The following is an 18,794-nucleotide window of genomic DNA, read 5'->3' on the forward strand; positions in this document are numbered from 1 at the left end:
TCATCATAAAATCAACAACTAATAAATGTTGATGATTGAAATATATAAAATAATATAATATAATACTATTACATCTTTTTTTTATTAAAAAGTATTTATTTAATAATAACTTAATTATAACATAGTATAGTAATTATTTTACACCGTAAAATGAGGTATTATATACAAATGAATTAATGATAAAATATTGATTAAGGTCCTTTTAATTTATAATTTTTATAAAACTTATCCAAAACTTTTAATTTACACCTTAAAACATTAAATTAAACCCAATAGTATATTTAAAATCGTAATTAATTAACGTTATTTATTTCGTAAAAATAAATATTAGAATTTTTAGACACAGACGTTAGACAAAACATGGATAATTTGTAACTAAAATTATATTGATGTTGTGTTGAAAATGAATAAATGATATTTCCGTCTCCCGTTCTCCATAATTTTATGATGGTGCTAAAATTATATTGATGTTGTGTTGAAAATATAAAATTTAATTGAAAAAATAAACTATTTATTTTTTTTTATTTCTTCACATCAATATGTCACACACATACACAACCCACTTTTTATTTGTTAGCTCACACTCTCATTTATCACCAATTTTTAATAGTTTATGCTTGCTAGTCATCCCAAATTGCTTTCTAAAATCTTCAAACTTTTTACACTATCAATTTGACGGTTCATGATATCAAAATAGAACCGCTGTCACACCCGACCCTAAACGGCATCGGGTATGAACGAAATATAGGATAACGAACTTCGAACAAACTGAAATCTGAACCTATATTCTAATATATAAAAATTTATTCGGACTCCCTAAAATTTTATGTAATTATTTAGCTTGGACTCGATAATTCTATCGAGCTTCCTACGTATCCCGAACATCTTTTGATCTTTAAATCGGGAATCAAAACCACGTAGTTCTACCTATTTTAGGTAGTTATCTTAATTAGGTAGTTCTCTTAATTAATTGATACATTGTTCGACACGCTAATCATTTAACTGTATATTTCACTTTCTCACTATATAATTTTATTATTCATAATACTGTTATTGGACCTAAACCAATATTTAATATCTCGAATTTATTTAATAATCTACTTAAAATATATTTCATATACGAATACTTTATGGCTTCAATGGTATAACACTTTGAACTTAAAAATCATGTTATCAATTCAAATCACGAAATAAATATCAATATTTTTGACAAACGAATCAATTCAAATAACGTTTTATCAAACCGAATCAAAACAAATAAACGTCTTATCAAACCGAATCGTAACCAAATATATATTTTATTCAAACCAATCCGTAATCGTTTTATCAAACCAACTCGTAATCAAATAAACCTTTTTATCAAAATCTGTAACAAATCAAATTATCACACATTGCAAAAACGTAATACAAATCTCGTATGTGTGTGTCCATCCTCGAATTCCACCCGTGTAGCTTATCATAACATCAATCATAACAATAATTGAGATATCTCATTTATATCTCGCCTTGTCTAACGTTAGGACTACCAGCCGTGCACTCTGGCCATACCACCCTTAGGTATGGTCTTACAACTACTATCCCTATCCCGGACAATCCTAGATGGACAAAACTGTTTTATCGATCTTTCAAAATATCGCAACATGAAAATCACATTTGGACTTCAATCCAAATCACATAAATAATAACAATAATCGAATCAACTTTTTGATGCGGACATCCTAACTGGGATTACTGATCACACGCACTCTGGCGGATCCTCAGACATCAGACCCACGGAGGTTGTACCTAGAAGGGCGGATCCCCAGGACATACGAGCGGGGCAGATCTACAAGTACACAAGGAGGCGTATCAACATCTACCCCTGGGCGGATCTCTAGGTTTACTTCCTCCCGAAGTAATTCACCAACAACCCTGACAATCCGTGTGTACCATTCTACTGATTGTCGGGGCGTATCACCTATTTTACCCTTTTATGGATAGCCTTATTAAAACCCTAGTAGGGGTAGTCCTTGTCTTTTATTATCATTAGGGGGATGTATTTAAACCCCCATTTTGTAAGGATGAAACAACTTTTTTTTATCAATCAAAATCATTCTCTTTGAGAACCTAAGGTTTATACCTTGTTTATCGGGATTCACTCCTTCTAGTTTAGCTAGAGAAGAACCTCTTTGTTGGTTTACGATTAAAACCTTCATTAATCGCTTTCAATCTATATCAGTTGGTATCAGAGCCGATCGTTTCATGACCCGAAACTTCTTTTGGCAATGGTTCAACCCCGACAACCGCAAGATTCCATGGAAACCAGTGACCGGAGGTATGAGTTGCTGAGGGAGCACCTCGCGGAGCAGATCCAACCCAGCCATGAGCGGTAGAGGCAAACCGACCAACGGTTCCTAGAGCTAGCCACCTCCCTAGAAAACTTCAAACTAGAGGTTCTGGCTCTAATCCGACCAACCGCGGGAGGATCAACCCAGAGAAAGGACGGAGTTCCTAAACAACAGCTTCCACAAATGGATCCTAGGGATCCTGAGGTAAGAAGACCCAACTTTGTCCTTGTGCATAACGCTGATAATGATAGTGATGACTTTGAGGGTATCAGGAATGATGATACCGTTAGAACTATGAGGGATGTTGGGCCTGTTGACAACCGACGTGTGGAGGTTGCTAGAGTATACCCAGGTCTAGGAAACTTTGAGAGAGATGATGCCTTTAAGCTAAAGATAGACTTACCATCTTTTGGAGGCGAACTCGATATAGAGGGGTTCTTAGACTGGTTATCGGAAGTCGAACGTTTCTTTGAGTATGCTGGGATTCCTGATGAGAGGAAGGTGAGGCTGGTGGCGTATCGCCTGAAGGGTGGCGCATCAGTTTGGTGGGATCAGATGAGGGAAGAAAGAAGAAGAGGGGGCAGAGATCCGATTCGATCTTGGCTACGGATGAAGGCGATGTTGAGGGAGCGGTTCTTACCGTCGGATTATGAGCAGTATATTTACAGCTCCTACAAGGGATGCTCTCAAGGGACCCGAAGTGTCCATAAGTATACCTCCGAGTTCTTGAGGCTTTCGGCAAGGGCCAACTTATCAGAAATTGAAAGCCAAAAGACCTCTAGGTATCTAGAAGGGTTGAGATACAACATCCAGGATCGTATTGGCACACAGATGGTGGTTCGGGTATAAGATGCCAGGAATTTAGCCCTCAATGCTGAATCCCAACTAACCGGGAGATCCAGGAGATCCGCCACTACTGAGTATACGCCTGGAGGAAGAGATAACATGAAGTCTTATGACAAAGGCAAGCAGGTGGCGAGTGCCAGTGGGGCCAAGGTCAACAGTGTGGGAAGGGGATCTGTCGGAGATACTAGGCCATACAAGGAAGCACCTATACCACCTAAGAGCAACAACCCGTACACGAGGCCAGCGCCTTTCAAATGTTTTCGGTGCAATGAGCCAGGTCATAGGTCCAACGAATGTCCTAGGAGGAAGAGCGCCAACATGGTGGAGAGGTATGAAGATGACTATGACGAAGGGGATGAAGTATTGTGTGAACCCTTAGGAGAAGATGATGATGAGGCGGATGAAGAGAGATACGGCATTCATGTGGTACAGCGTTTGTTAGTCTCTAGCCGGGTAGAGGGAGATCAGAGGCACCGACTATTCAGGACCCGCTGTCTTGTGAAAGGTGGGCGATGCAATGTGATAATAGATAGTGGAAGCCAAGAGAACATTGTGAGCAGTAGCGCCGTTCGGAAATTTGGGCTGTTGGCGGAGGCACATCCCGACCCCTATAGGGTGGGATGGATCAAAAACGTGGGTGAACTTAGGGTGACCCAGAGATGCAGGGTACCTATTGTGATTGGTGATTATAGTGATGAAGTCTGTTGTGATGTGGTCGATATGGATGCATGCCACCTATTGTTGGACCGACCCTGGCAGTTTGATAACGATGCCACCCACGCAGGAAGAGAGAACACTTACAGATTTGTGAAGAATGGGGTGAAGTTCGTACTTACGCTAATGATAAGAGAGCCAAAGGCCGACGAAAAGTCTACATTGGTAGTCTGTCCTACACACAAATCATTTGTCAGCGAATGTGAAGAGAGCCAGATGGTGTATGTGGTAATGGTTAAGGCGAATCACGAACCCCCCCAAAGGGGCGAAAGGGAGATGCCGGATGAAGTGACCCGCCTACTTGGCGAATATCAAGATATGTTCCCTGAAGAACTGCCGAGTGGGTTACCACCTTTGAGGGACATCCAACATCATATCGATCTTGTGCCCGGGGCTGGTTTACCAAGCCTTCCCCATTATCGAATGAGTCCAAAGGAAAATGACATCATGAGGCAGAAAGTGGAAGAACTCATTGAAATAGGATCCGTTAGAGAAAGTATGAGTCCATGTGCCGTCCCAGCCCTACTTACGCCCAAGAAGGATGGATCGTGGCGGATGTGCGTGGACAGGAGGGCTATTAACAAGATCACTATCAATTATAAGTTCCCTATTCCAAGGCTGGATGATATGCTAGACCAACTTGGAGGATCCCGAGTTTTCTCCAAGATTGATCTCAGGAGCGGTTATCATCAGATACGAATTCGATCTGGGGATGAGTGGAAGACCGCCTTCAAGACCAGAGATGGATTGTATGAGTGGTTAGTTATGCCATTCGGGATGACTAACGCCCCCAGTACTTTTATGAGGCTGATGAATCAGGTGCTTCGCCTGGCGATTGGAAAATTTGTAGTTGTGTATTTTGATGACATCCTGATTCATAGTAAGACCTTGGTGGAGCACGTGGAGCATTTACGGATAGTGTTTGACCTGTTAAGGAAACACCAGTTATACGCCAACACTAAGAAGTGTGATTTCGTCATGGAAAGCCTGGTTTTCCTTGGGTTCGTGGTTAGTGGCGATGGGGTCCAAGTTGATGGGGAGAAGGTAAGAGCCATCCGAGAATGGCCTACTCCGAGGAACGTAGGGGATATCAGGAGTTTTCATGGGCTAGCAACATTTTATCGCCGATTCATCAAGAACTTCAGTTCCATAGTGGCCCCGTTGACGGAGTGTTTGAAGAAGGGAAGGGGGTTCGAGTGGGCGGATGCCCAAGAGGAGAGCTTCGCCCTAATCAAGGAAAAGTTGAGTACAGCGCCCGTGCTGGCGTATCCCAATTTTGACAAACTATTCGAAGTTGAATGCGATGCTAGTGGAGTTGGGATTGGTGGTGTCTTGATGCAAGAGAAGAGGCCCATTGCATATTTCAGTGAGAAGCTCTGTGAGGCAAGGCGAAAGTGGGCAACATATGATCAAGAATTTTATGCCGTAGTTAGGGCATTAAAGGTATGGGAGCATTACTTGGTAGGGAAAGAATTCATTCTCTACACCGACCACCAAGCCCTCAAATACCTGGGAAGTCAGAAGCAACTTCGAAGCTCTATGCATGCCCGGTGGTCTGCCTTCATAGATAAGTTCCCCTATAAGCTTATCCATAAGGCTGGAAAACAAAACAAGGTGGCGGACGCCTTGAGTCGAAGGGTGTCACTAATAAAAACAGTAAACCTGGAGACAGATTGTTTTGAGCACATCAGAGGAGAATACCTGGCGGATCCTGATTTTGACAGTATCTGGGAGAAGTGTCAGCACCAGCATGGGGATGGGGCGTATCACCTAATGGATGAGTATCTCATGAGGGGCAACCAACTTTGCTTACCCTGCACTTCCATCCGCGAGAAGGTTGTTCGTGATCTACATGGCGGATCCCTTGGAGGGCATTTTGGGCGAGACAAGACATATGAAGCAGTGAGTTCTCGTTATTTCTGGCCTAAGATGAGAAGAGATGTTGCCTACTTAGTAGAACGATGCTATATTTGCCAGACCGCCAAAGGACGCACTACAAATGCTGGCTTGCAGCTACCTTTGCCTGTGCCAGAGACCATATGGGAGGATCTGTCCATGGACTTTGTCCTAGGGTTGCCCAGAACTCAGAGAGGCATGTGATAACAACCCAAATTATTCTTGAATAAAGAATAAGGGAAAATTAATAGAAATAATGGCAAACCATTATTCCTTCTAAAAGAGATATTTATGCATGGTTAATATGGAATTAATGACAATTATTGCAGGATTAATGCACGGGTGAATATGCAAATAATGGAGAAAAGGAAGGAGTTTCTAGCATTATGCCATACCACGTGGACCATGGGGAGATACGCAATAACGAGATACGCCCGATGAGAACGAGTAGTGGAGACCCGCCATAGCTCTCAAGGAGAGCGTACATACGCCTTGACCGATCTAAGAATACCAAAAGGCGCCTTTATTACCATCCATGAATGGGAATAAATACAATTAAATGGCAATTAATAGCCATTAAAGGGGAATAAAGGCTTGACTGTTCGAATACCTCAACTCTGAGGGTTTCAATGCTAAATGCTGGGATTAATGGAGAATTGATAGCAATCAAAGATGAGTAATGACACGACTCTTCACCTGCTTCCCCATTAATGCTGAAGGTTACAGAAACCTATATAAATACCCCAGCTTCCTAGGATCAAAGGTACATTTACTGATTCTCTACTTTTGTGCTTACAATTTATTCTCAGAAATATTACTGATTTTGGCATCGGAGTGTCCTCGGCCGATCCCAACGGCGCCTCACAGGGAAGTGCTCCGATCAAGGATTTTTCCACAAGTTATCAATTGGTGCGGTGAAGGTGGATCTCTAACAAACAGAAGATCACAAAATCTTGATTGTATAGAGTTTCACAAAGAACAAAACAATGGAGTCAACATAATAGAAATCACAATCTCAAACTTTGGCTCAATCAGTACAACAAATCTATCCAAAGATATAGTCACTAGTACAGAAATGGCTTATGGCCACGCCTTATTAGTCACGGTTGTTTGCAAAACCGTGGCTATAGGTAATTGGGGTCGGTTATTTAAAAAACCGACTCAAATCATTAAAGCATTTGGGTCGGTTTTTTAAAAAAACCCGACTCTAAATGTGATTTTTAAAAATGGCACACGGTTTGGACGGTCATTGATGTCGGTTCTTCTTAAATCGAGGCTAATAAGCAGTAATTAGTGTCGGTTTAAATATAAACCAAGAGCAATGAGCTAGTAATTGGCATTGGTTCAGGTAGAACCGACCCTAATTACTGGAGTTAATAGCGTCGGTTCATTGAAAACGAACGCCAATTACTTTTTAGAGTCGGTTAAATAAAAAACCGACTCTGAAGATGAATATACGAACCGTGCCTATTGTTCTCACCATTTCTCTTTCTCTCCTTTGCGTAACCTAGATATTAGCAGCTCTCCTCCTTTACGCGAAACATGTTCCCTTTCTTCTAGACCCATATCAATGCTCTGAGTGCGAGTTTGAAGTTCGTCTGTGTGTTGTTGGTGTGCTTCATTCGTGTTCCGAGTCTAATAAAGGTAAGTGATTAACATGGGTTTTCTACATTTGATTCTACCGTTTGAGTTTAGGTTTCGTTTATAAAATCGTTTACAGTGCGATCGTTGGTTCGTGTTCTGAGTTTAGATTTTGATCGAATGGAACTCGTTGTGTTTCTGAATCACTGATTTGAGATCTAATTTTTTTTTATGTATCTAGCACTATGGGAGAAACAAGAGATGACGATGCTTGCCAGGAGGAGCTTCTTGACTGCGAGGAAGAAGAAGAGAAAGCTCCTGACTCTACTGGTGCCGAAGTCAATTGAGATCGGCCAAGAAGTGAGCCACTAGAGGAGACGCCCTGATCTGCAGTACGTGTCGGTGAAGACGTCTGTGGGACATAGAGAACTGCTAGGTTCCCAAGAGCCGCGATCCCCATTTAATCGATCAGAACATAAGTTCCGCCCTTATTAAATTGAACTATTATGGCCGGTCTCCATCTCTGTGTACAGCGACACTAATCGGATTCCTCAATATGTCCAGCAAGCTCTCTCCAGCACTGGAATAGCCCTTGATCACATCCCTTCCCGTATATCTATATCTATATCTCTATCTCTTTATTATTATTATTATTATTATTATTATTGAATTTAAATTAAGGTTTTATGTGCTCTCATTTGCATATAAGTTAGCTAATTCGTTTTCCTGGTAAATATTTATTTCTAAATTAGGAGTTCGTCGTCCTATGGAAATGAGAATGTGCAGAGGACTGATTGAAGTAAAAGTAATAGAGCCAGCATTATGATGATTCAGGTATGATGAATGAAATTGGTTCTTTTAATTTGTGATTCATGTTTCAAACAGTTGGCTGTTAGTTTAAACTCTCTTCATTTACTGATTAGGCGCTCTGTTTCTGTTTGATAAAATGTCTAGCTTGAAAAGGCATTCTTAAATTTAGGGAAAAACATTTGATATAGTTCGGAATCTTTGTCCTCAAGTTTGTTGAACTAAATTTCAGATTCACAGTCTCTGTTCTTTAGGGAAAAACATTTGATATAGTTCGGATTTTTTAGTATGTATTCATCAGTTACTGCTGCATTATTGACTTTTTCTTGGTGGCATCAGGTTATAATGGTGAAGAATTGCTTACTTAGAATAGAATGGGTTGCTCAAGCCCTTGTACTTTGTGATGCTGTGAATGCTAAATAGTTTGTATTTTGCACAATTTGCAGCACAATTGGTCGTCGTTTCAAGATGGAAACCCGAAGGAAGGAGCCGGGCAGAATGGGAAACAAAGCTACTCTGTGTGCATTATTGCTTGTAGTTGCTTGCTGAATTTAATCGTTTTGGAGTAATTATATTTAATTGTTTTTGCATTTCAGGGTCAGTGAGTGATGCAAACTGCAAGGATTTGGCTGCACAACCTGATGTTGATGATTTTTTGGTTGGTGGAGCCTCACTGAAGGTAAGTAATTGGATGGTTGTTAACTTATAATGCATTAAACTTTGTAAGTGTTTTTCCTTACTTTGTATTTTGTTTTGGCTGTGATCAGCCTGAGTTCATTGAAATTATCAAATCTGCGGAGATAAAGAAAAGCGGTTGAAGGCACGGCCGGAATCACTGTAATCTTATGTTTGGGAAAGGTATAATTTGACATACTTCATTGAGGAAATAAGTTTTGGTTTTTTGTATTTTAACGATAACACCACGCAACACTCGATTATGCTGAATAATTTCAACTTTCTTTTCTTTGCTTTTCAATCAACCAGTTAAAGCTTTCTTTTTTTTGTATTCTTTTCAGCCTCCTAAATAATGGCTTTCTGTATTTTAGCAAAGGACTTATTTCAGTATAGGATAAGGTATCAAAATATGTCTATGGTTTTTGGGGAAGTATCAATTTAGCTCCACATACAAAATAGCACCAATATAGGTTTAAGGTTTAAAAAAGTATCAATTTAGGCATCGATAACGGATTGGACACGTCATTCCTTCCTATTACTCCGTTAAGTTTTGATTTCTCCCACCACGTACAATTGACAGAACTTAACGGAGTAATATCAAAGACGTGTCTCGTTCCATTATCGAAGCCTAAATTGGTACTATTTTTTAAATGTTAAACCTACATTGGTTCTATTTTGTACGTTGAGTCTAAATTGGTACTTCCCTAAAAACCATAGGCCTATTTTGGTACCTTATCCCTTTCAGTATTCATTGGGTTATCCTTGGTCACTCCGAAAGAAGACTTATTTTGGACGAGTCAAATGAGGTAGGCTATCCTAAAAGGTTCTAGTACTTGATATGCTGATGAGTGCCTCTTCATAAGTGCTTGCTTTTTGCTTTGCACTTGTGATAGTTTCTGATCATGTAAGAATTTTCATTTTAGTTTGTTGGAGATAAAGTTGCATATGCACTTTCCAAAGGTTTGAAAGTTATAGCTTGCGTTGGTGAGAGTTGGAGCAGCGTGAAGCAGAGTCTACTTTGGATGTTGTTGCTGCACAAACCAAAGCCATAGCTGGTAAGCATTCTGATTGCATTTTTCAGCATTGGTAGTTAACATATTTTATGTTAATCTTTTGTAAGTTTTTTCACGCATATGAATAATATAAAAGTCTATCATATATATATATATATATATATATATATAAGGATGTAATTTGAATGTTTTCTTATGCATCATTATATCCATTATCTTAAAATTCTTTTAAATTTCTTAAATTAGTTCCATACTTTACTTTGATGATAGAGCGGGTAAAGGACTGGACAGATGTTGTTCTAGCCTATGAGCCTGTGTGGGCAATTGGAACAGGGAAGGTTGCATCACTTGCTCAGGCATAAGAAGTAAGTCTAGCCTTGTCTTTTTGATTGAGTTTATTCTCATCTGTGTGTATTGAGGACCTTTGTGTTGCTTCTCAGTATTATGAAACATATCTGCAATTCTGAAATGTGGTGTTTTCAGTATTAAATTAGCAGCCTAGCAAGAACGTTGGTGAATTAATTTCATTGCCATGAACTTGGACAACATTGATTAGATCATCTCTATATAATTTCCTTACAAACTCCTATATAAAGGATTAGAATGTTGGCACCTAGGATCATAAATTTTTGAGTTTGAGAATCGAGAACTATTAGGATGTCTTGCCAAAACTTGTTTACACCACCAATTTCCTGTTTTCAACATAGAGAAAGGATTTCAATTTTTCTAGTCTATTTGCATGAATTTGTGAAGCATTCTACATTTCTATGTATGCAAAATTATTATAGTATTGTGATTCACAGTTTTTTTTTTGTTTTTTTTGGGCTTTTGAACTTTAATTGGTAGCTGAACCGATTTCAAGCAAGTTTAAGAGAGAATGGTTGATTTTTTCTTTGATTGTTTTGCCTAAAGCTCCATAACGCTAATTAATCTTGCCTCTTCTTCTTTGTTCCTTTTCAACTTCGTTGATTACTAATTAGTGATCTGGTTATTTGTCCCCAACCCAAACCGCCATCACTGAGGATCTCGGACTTACTGTGCCAGAGGTATACAATAATACAGTATCTGTTTGATGCTAATTCTATTAGCTTGCGTTGGGCTTGATTTCTAATGCTTTTTAATTCTGGTTCAGTATTCGCTATTTGGTTCATTATCGAATGTGGGTGCTATGGTTGGGGCTATAGCAAGCAGCCAGATTGCTGAATACAATGGACGAAAAAGGGTAAGAACAAGTAGTAGTACTTATGATTTATCTTTTTGTCCTTTGCTTTTAAGTTCTCGATTACTGAGTTTTGCTTTTTGCATTCACAGTCTCTAATGATTGCTGCTATTCCTAATATTATTGGATGGCTTACTATATCTTTTGCCAGAGTGAGTTGAAACGATAAAGCATTTCTATTCTGAATGATTCTAAATTTATGTAAATTTCTTACATTACGATGTTAATTATATCTAAAGGTTAGTCTTTTTGTAGGATACTTCTTTTCTCTACATGGGAAGGTTGTTGGAAGGTTTTGGTGTTGGAATCCATATCATACATGCTAAATTTTGAGGATTTCCTTATTGTTTAATTGGGAAATTTGTGCCATGTATTGCTTACTGTACATGTCTTGTTTATAGTCTGCAGGTGCATGTTTATATAGCAGAAATATATCACCTCAAAACCTGAGAGAAGATATGTGAAATCGAAAAGATAGCAGAGATGCATTCAATGCTCAAGTATGTGAAGGCGAATAGCATATTAGTTGGTTCAACATTCATTACAGTTTTCCTATTTCAAAGAAAACCTTTTGCCCACAATTATGTCAGATTTTATTGTTGTAATATTTATGCTTGTGATATGTGAATATAGTTCAGAGCTCCATTCAATCCAAAATATTTTATTTTATTTTTTTAATTAAAAACATATCAATGGCCACGGTTGTTCCAACAACCGACTCTAATGGTTAGAGCATTAGAGTCGGTTGTTTCAACAACCGACTCTAATGGTTAAGGGCATTAGAGTCGGTTGTAACAAACAACCGTGGCTAAAGACCCCTTTAGCCACGGTTTTTCGTAACAACCGTCGCCAAAACATAAAACATTAGAGTCGGTTATATGTAAAAACCGATCCTAATGCCCATTTGGTCACGGTCGAACAACCGTGGCTAAAGATTCCAAGCATTTGCCACGCCTCTTTTGGCCACGGTCGCGAAACTGTGGCTAATGAGGGTAAACGACCGTGGCCGTAGGCTATTTCTGTACTAGTGAGTTCTCCATATATTGGTGGGAAAGAGTTTTCTACATTAAATCTGGAATTATATGATGAAAAAGATAAATTTCCTCCCCTTCCTTATTCCATTTTTAATTAAAGAAAATTGAGATCCCTCACTCTTATAAAGTGCTATGAATCATTACATGTTATTATGATAAATCTAATAAACTGTGAAAGATGAAGTCATAGACACAAATTTTTCATTAAATCTTGTATGCTTACTATGCCCTCATATTTTTTATGCATGACAAGTATAATATGATATTATTATTGAATTAGTACAAACGCATGTATAAGACCCGTAATCTTGGGATTTACAAAAAAAAATCATCCATTCAATGTGATTTTGTCATTTGATATTAAAATATCATAAAAGGGCTCATGTAATTACAAATGATTTAGACCTGGTCGGTCTTTTGGATGAACATGCATATAACTATCAGAAGAAATTACAAAAAAATCATATTTGGTTTTTCCTTGTACAATTCACCATCTATATATGGCTTTTCTCCTATATAGTACTTTTAATATCAGAAATTCATATTTTTGAATATTGTTTTGTCAAACAGTTATTTCATTCCCTTTTTTACAAGGATGTGTCTATTCATATAAAAACTGTTTATTTGATATTGTTAGAATTTCTGTTACCAACATAAGAGACTTGAAAATATTGAGTCTATTTGTAATTATCCTGTAATTGTCCCTAACTATTAAGGCCATTATGGGCTGATGAATTACCAAATGGGATAAACAAATCTTTCATGTCCTGAGCTAACTACAAAATAGTGCAAGTGTCGGTTTCGGATCAGAACATTAATTTATGCAAAATTCTTAGGATATACATGAGAATTCCTTAAAGATTGGAGGATTGTATGTGAAGGTAGGTGAGAGTGGATTTTGAGTAATTTTCCTTACACTCCAAATTGGAGGAGAATCATGGTACATGTATTTTTCTTCCAAAATTACCATTTCTCTTTTATTTTATTCGTACAAATGAAATGATATAAGAGTAATTTTATATATAACTATATTATTAAATCATCACTTACCTTTCTTTAATTACACCTCATTCAAATGAGGCTTTAATGATCTCTGAATGCCATTAATGTATGGATGCACAATATTAATTGCAAGTAAATAGTGTTGGTCCCTTATAACGTTACAAGTATAGTTCCAAGGGGGGGTTATGAACTATTTAAACTTTTTAATAATTTAGGGCAGACTTCTTTTCTCAAGAGAAAAGGTTTTAACAGCGGCGCTGAGTAATCAGTAAGATACTGGCTTAGTCAACTGTGACTAGGTTAGTTTCTGGACTTGAGTAAGGAGATAGCACTTAAAGTCTATTCCTGAGCTCAGATGTTCGATGCGCAGAACTCAGCTTGACCTCTTTACTTGGTCAGTTTTTGGTTATTTAAGCAAGCAATATATATAAGGAGTTTAAGGTAAGAAATACGTTACTCAGCAGATTTATCCAGGTTCTGCTTCTTCTAAGCCTACGTCTTGTCCCCGGAACACGTTCCGAGATTTCGAATCCTCTACTGAGCTCTTTAAAGGTAGAGCCTCAAACCTTTTACAATCTTAGCAACTGAGTATAACAAGAGTACCTTCCTCTATACCTCTACTCAATCCTAATCTCTCGCTGAGTACTATAACCGAGTACTCAGCCTCTCCTTTCTAATCTCTAGAAATGATAAGTGTTTGTCCTAAACAATGATTGCTAAGACACCTTAGATGATTGAATAATCACTCTAGACTTTTACACAAATATATGAACTGTAGTGTAAGATTTGCTTTGCTTTTTGCTTGCAGAACTTGCGTAGAAATTTGGTCAGCGTAATGGCTTGATCAAGTTCTGTGTTGAATGAAGCTTCTGATGGCACTATTTATAGAGACGTCTTGAGGCATCGGTCATTTCGAATTTCGAAATAACCGTTGGAGGGAAACGGCTTCCTATTGTTGTCATCCTGACTTGCTCAGAGCTCTCGGCCAATCAGATTTGTGTATCTTCTGTCCTCGGTCAGCTTTTGGTCAGCTCGGCAGAATGTCTCTCCTTTTATGGTAAAGTCAACTGGACAGCATACTGTGTCGTCTGAACTTTACCCAAAGTAGAAATACTTTGTCTGGAAGTTTTCCTTAGCCAGCTGCTGTCTTGTACGCTTTGTCGAACCAACTCAGCAGCTTCGTTCCGAAGTTGTTCCCTGAAGGTCTTCTAGATCCTTCTCTTGCTGAGTTGCGTTTTGGTACACAGCGACATCGTTTTGATAAACGCGGGCCGAGTTGTATTGAACTGTTTTACTTGGGCTTTGACTGTTGTATTAGGCTTGGGCCTTTTAATCCTTATGTCTTATAAACAATTAAACTCAACATTGAACAAACACATTAGTAGAATAAATCAAAGCATTTAAACTTAGTGTGTTTAGAATATGTTTTTAATTATACTTAAACAATTTTGTCAAATCAAAATTATGTGGAAAGGTGTTTCAACAAACTCCCCCATTTTGATGTTGGCAAAACTATTTAGCGAGGAACTCAATGTTGAGCTCCCCCATGATAGTTGACCTAATATAACTTAGCAAACTCCCCCGTAAGGGTTGAGCTACTGACTTAGTTTTACTCTAAACATTTAAAGGTTTAGTCGAGTAAGTCTAAGGTCAGTTTTCAGATATAGGTCAGCTCATGGAACATATTCTCTTTTACTCAGTGTTTAAGCGGAAGGTTTTATCATTCAGAGGGCGCAGAGTAATTTGTTGTTCAATGAGTTTTATAAGACTATATATAAGTCAATGTCAAACATGTTATCAGCATTTGGTTCAATCAATGAATTTTATAAGCATTTAAACAAGGCTGATTCAATTGAAGATACATAATGACATAATACACAGCATCATATAAAAATAATTCATAACTCAGAGTTTGAACATAAGATGCAAGTATGATTATTAATGTAGGTGGTCAGTGTTTACAAACAAGACAAAAAAAAATTAAAGACAGTCATAAATACTTAGCCTATACTAAGCTAGCCTATATCTATTTCTTTTTCTTCTGTTTGGACTGACTAGACTCATGCTGTGTTCTCGCTTGTGCTTTCTCCCCCGTTTTATCAGCATCGGGAGGAGGAATCCTAAAGGTGTCGGTTAAGACAGCTCTGGTTAGTTCTGTGGACAGCGCTTTAAGTCGATCGGCGCTTTCATTGACACCATCAAAAATAGCCACTCCATTATCGGAGACCTCGGTAGGTATTTTAAGCTCAGCAGCGCTGATCATGCTGACTGTGAAGGCTTCAGCTTTGCCTATCCATGTAAGTGCATCGGTCAGGCCAGCAATGACTTGATGGAATGTTTTGAGTAAGTAGGTGTCATAGTATTGACGCTGAACATTGTTGTGACGAATGTGATTGAAGGTTTGTCTGGTGATGGACAACATTTCATTCTATTTCATAGCGTCATTATCCATCTCTTGTTGGTTTTGATTTGCTCGGTGTGAAGCTGAGCAAAGAGCATCTTGACTTCATCAGAGGTAGTGTAGCGTGTGTTCACAGCTGACAAGGTCTGAACTTGTTATTGTAGAGCGTTTAAGTGTTGAACAGTTGTCAGCTGGATCTCAGCCAGCTTTGCAATGGAATCTTGCTTAGCTTGCTATGTTTGATAGGAGATGATGATACTCAGCAAGTCCTTAAATCCCTTAACTTCGTTCAAAAGCTGAGTTACTTGGGAAAGCTGAGTAGTCTCTACATTAGAAGACTCAGCAGCAGGAGTAGACGATTGTTGAAGGTCTTTGATCAAGGTTTGGACTGAGTCTATGATGCGTTTGCCAGACTCAGTGACATTCATGTAGCTTAAAGAACCTTCATTCAGTTGTCCAGTTGCATCAGTATGACCGGTGGGAGGAGGAGTCAAAGGAATGACATGGTCAGTGACTGGAGTGGTGTTTTCAATCTGCATTTGGTTGATTTGAGGACAAGTTTGATCGGCAGATAGATTAATTGGAGAAGTAGAAACTCGAATACTGTTTGTGCTGACGGGGGCAGATGTATTTGGAGTCAGCACAATGCTTGGATGGACAGCATTGACAGTAGTCGTCTCAACCTGACTTGTTGAGTTGGCAGAAGCATGTAAGTCGGCATGTTCCTGTTGGGAAGAAACAGAGGCTTGCTTTTCTATAGATGCCGATGTAGTAGAAGGAGGTTGTCGTTTGAAAATTTTTAGCTTAACTGCAGAAGGATCCTGGGTTGGCTTTTGAATAACGAAGTCAGGAAGAGTTGGTGGTTGTACAGGAGGCTCACTGACTGTCTTTTCACTTGCTTTAACCAATCTTCTTCTGCGAGGAGGAACGTCAGCTTGAATAGATTCTCCTGAGTGAGATGGAGAAGATTCTTCTTGCTCAGTATTTAGCTGGTCAGCTTGCTCTTGGACTTGATCAACATTGTGTTGGTCAAGTTCTTGTTCTTCTCCAGCAGCCAACACAGTATTGGCTTGCTCAGCTGCAACCTCACTGGTTGTTTCCTCATTATCCTCAGCGTCATCCTGACCGCTGGCCTCTTCTTCTTCGTCATCTTCTGAACTATCACCATCTAGTTCTTCCTCAACTTGTGCAATAAACTGGTCATCCAGATGCACCTCTTCTTCTTGTTCCTCAGACACAGTTCCTAAACACTGTGTGTAGTGAGAGTCACCAGGCACAACAATGTCAGTAGGGATAGCATCGAGGGGAGTCAGTGTAGAAGACTTCTCCTTCTTCTGAGGTTGCTCATTAGTTTCCTCAGTTTCAGGCTCAACGTGCCTGCCCCTTTTCTCAGCTGACTTAGGTCTCTCCTGACCCTTAGTACCAGCTGACTTTTGCCTCTTAGCTAGAGACTCAGTATCATGTGAAGGAGTCTCAACAGCTTTCCTCTTACGAGAAGCTGGGGCCTTAGTTCTTTTCCCTTTCTGCGGAACAACTGTTTCCTCAGCTTGTCCAGCAGCAGCAGCAGTAGTAGCTTTTCCTTTCTTCAGAGGCTGACCGAACTTCAACGCTCTCAGCGAAGCTGCTATGATCTCAGATCCTTTAGCTTTTACTTCATCAGTCAGGTCTATCTGATGATCAATGAGGATCCTGGTGATGAGCGATCCTAGCCTTAGAGTTCCGGTACTCCTTAGGAAGCCAGCAATGAGGAATACTGGCATGTTGATTGGCTTATACGTCAGCATATGCCAGATGAAGCATTGCTCGAAGTTTGTTGCTGAGGTAGTGCAGTTAATCTTGGGATAGATAAAATAGCTCAGCAGATAATGAGCCATCTTCTGGTGCTGACCCATGGAGGAACTGGATACTTCTCCTGAGCGGCCTTCAGGCTTACAGAAGTTGACCAAGTACTCAGTTTTGTCCTGATCTCCAGATCTCCTTAGCCTTGCTCCCTCAGTTTTTAACTTGAGCAGATTTCCTAGGTAGAGAGGGTTGATGAAAATGGTTTTCTCTTTCACCACGGTTACCAGGTAGTCCTGGTTATCATCAGCAACGCGGAGCTTGTGGTAAAACTCCTTTACAAGGTCAGGATAGGTGGGATCCCTAATTGAAAACAGCTCAATCCATCCATTCTGTGAAATCCACTCACAGAAGGGTTGTTCGGATTGTACGAATGCTTCAGATACCCATCTTGAGGGCTCAACCTTCCATTCTCGGACGTTTTCGAAGACCTTTGAATAGGTCCTGACTTTGTCAGGCTTTTCCTTACCAGAGGAGGTTTGGCCAGTTTTTCCTTTGCTCAGCGTAGTGACCTTGGTAGATTCCGGCACAGAGGTTTGCCTGGAGGTTTCATCGGAGCTGGGCTTAGGGTGGCCGGCACCGAAAATGTTGAATGAAACTTTAGTCATAGTTGAAGATGGGAAAGCTTAGAAGGTTTTTAGAGAGAGAGTTCTTTGCCAGGAGATTCGATAAACGTAAAGAGGAAACAATGGGGATTTACCCATTATTTATAGCGGTGGAGAATGGATCTTATCGAATCCATGTGTCAGTTTTGCCTCGGGATTGTGAACCGACAATGTTCCTGGCATTTATGACACATTCGGCGCGTACGTCATCCTAGGTGGCTATTCGCGTGCTTAAGCATTAAGTGCAACGGATCTAACACTCAACGTTTAGAATACTAAGCGTTTTGAATTCTGAGTGGTCAGTAGTATGAAAGAATGATATCTCAGTTTAAGATTACTACTCGGTGTGCATATTGACTCAGTATTGATGTGTATTTTGTGTTAAGTGCTCAGCATAACAATCACTCAGCATGCATTTGCATAAATCATTCAGCATAGTAACTTACTCAGCATAAATTCATATTATAGAACAGGAATTTACTGAAGAGGATTAAACATACCAATGGATTCTCTCAGTATGCTGAATTGTTCACGAGCCAGTGGCTTTGTGAAGATATCCGCAAGCTGCTCATCTGTTGGGACGTAAGTCAGCTTTATTTCACCTTTGAGTACATGGTCTCTAATGAAGTGATGCCTTATGCTGACATGCTTCATTCTACTGTGTTGAATTGGGTTCTTTGATAGATCAATTGCACTTTTGTTGTCGCATTTGACCTCAATTGTCTTTGTTTGAACACCATAGTCTTCAAGATGTTGCTTAATCCATAAGACTTGAGCAACACAGTGACCAGCAGCAATGTACTCAGCTTCAGTGGTAGACAATGCTACTGACGCC

The 18,794-nt window shown here is 39.4% G+C and overlaps 1 protein-coding gene across 5 annotated transcripts; it reads left to right on the plus strand.

Annotated features, from left to right (window-relative positions):
* Nucleotides 1-7,256: 7,256 nt before the first annotated feature.
* On the plus strand, nt 7,257-11,721 carry LOC136202033 (sugar transporter ERD6-like 6). 5 transcript variants are annotated; one of them, XM_065992483.1, is made up of 14 exons: nt 7,257-7,427; nt 7,606-7,974; nt 8,117-8,198; nt 8,618-8,689; nt 8,768-8,850; nt 8,939-9,029; nt 9,188-9,652; nt 9,770-9,901; nt 10,130-10,224; nt 10,840-10,905; nt 10,992-11,081; nt 11,171-11,230; nt 11,323-11,370; nt 11,480-11,721. In XM_065992483.1, exons 11-14 carry the CDS (start codon nt 11,028-11,030, stop codon nt 11,540-11,542), a joined length of 225 nt encoding a protein of 74 aa, XP_065848555.1. In that variant the 5' UTR covers nt 7,257-7,427; nt 7,606-7,974; nt 8,117-8,198; nt 8,618-8,689; nt 8,768-8,850; nt 8,939-9,029; nt 9,188-9,652; nt 9,770-9,901; nt 10,130-10,224; nt 10,840-10,905; nt 10,992-11,027; the 3' UTR covers nt 11,543-11,721. The 5 variants fall into 5 exon arrangements, 3 of the variants coding, with proteins under 3 accessions (XP_065848555.1, XP_065848556.1, XP_065848554.1); XM_065992484.1 differs by having other exon boundaries at nt 10,882-10,905; XR_010674269.1 differs by having other exon boundaries at nt 10,130-10,905; nt 11,334-11,370.
* The last annotated feature ends 7,073 nt before the right edge of the window (nt 11,722-18,794 follow it).

This window comes from Euphorbia lathyris, chromosome 8, assembly GCF_963576675.1.
Source record: "Euphorbia lathyris chromosome 8, ddEupLath1.1, whole genome shotgun sequence".
In the NCBI taxonomy this organism is placed as follows: domain Eukaryota; kingdom Viridiplantae; phylum Streptophyta; class Magnoliopsida; order Malpighiales; family Euphorbiaceae; genus Euphorbia; species Euphorbia lathyris.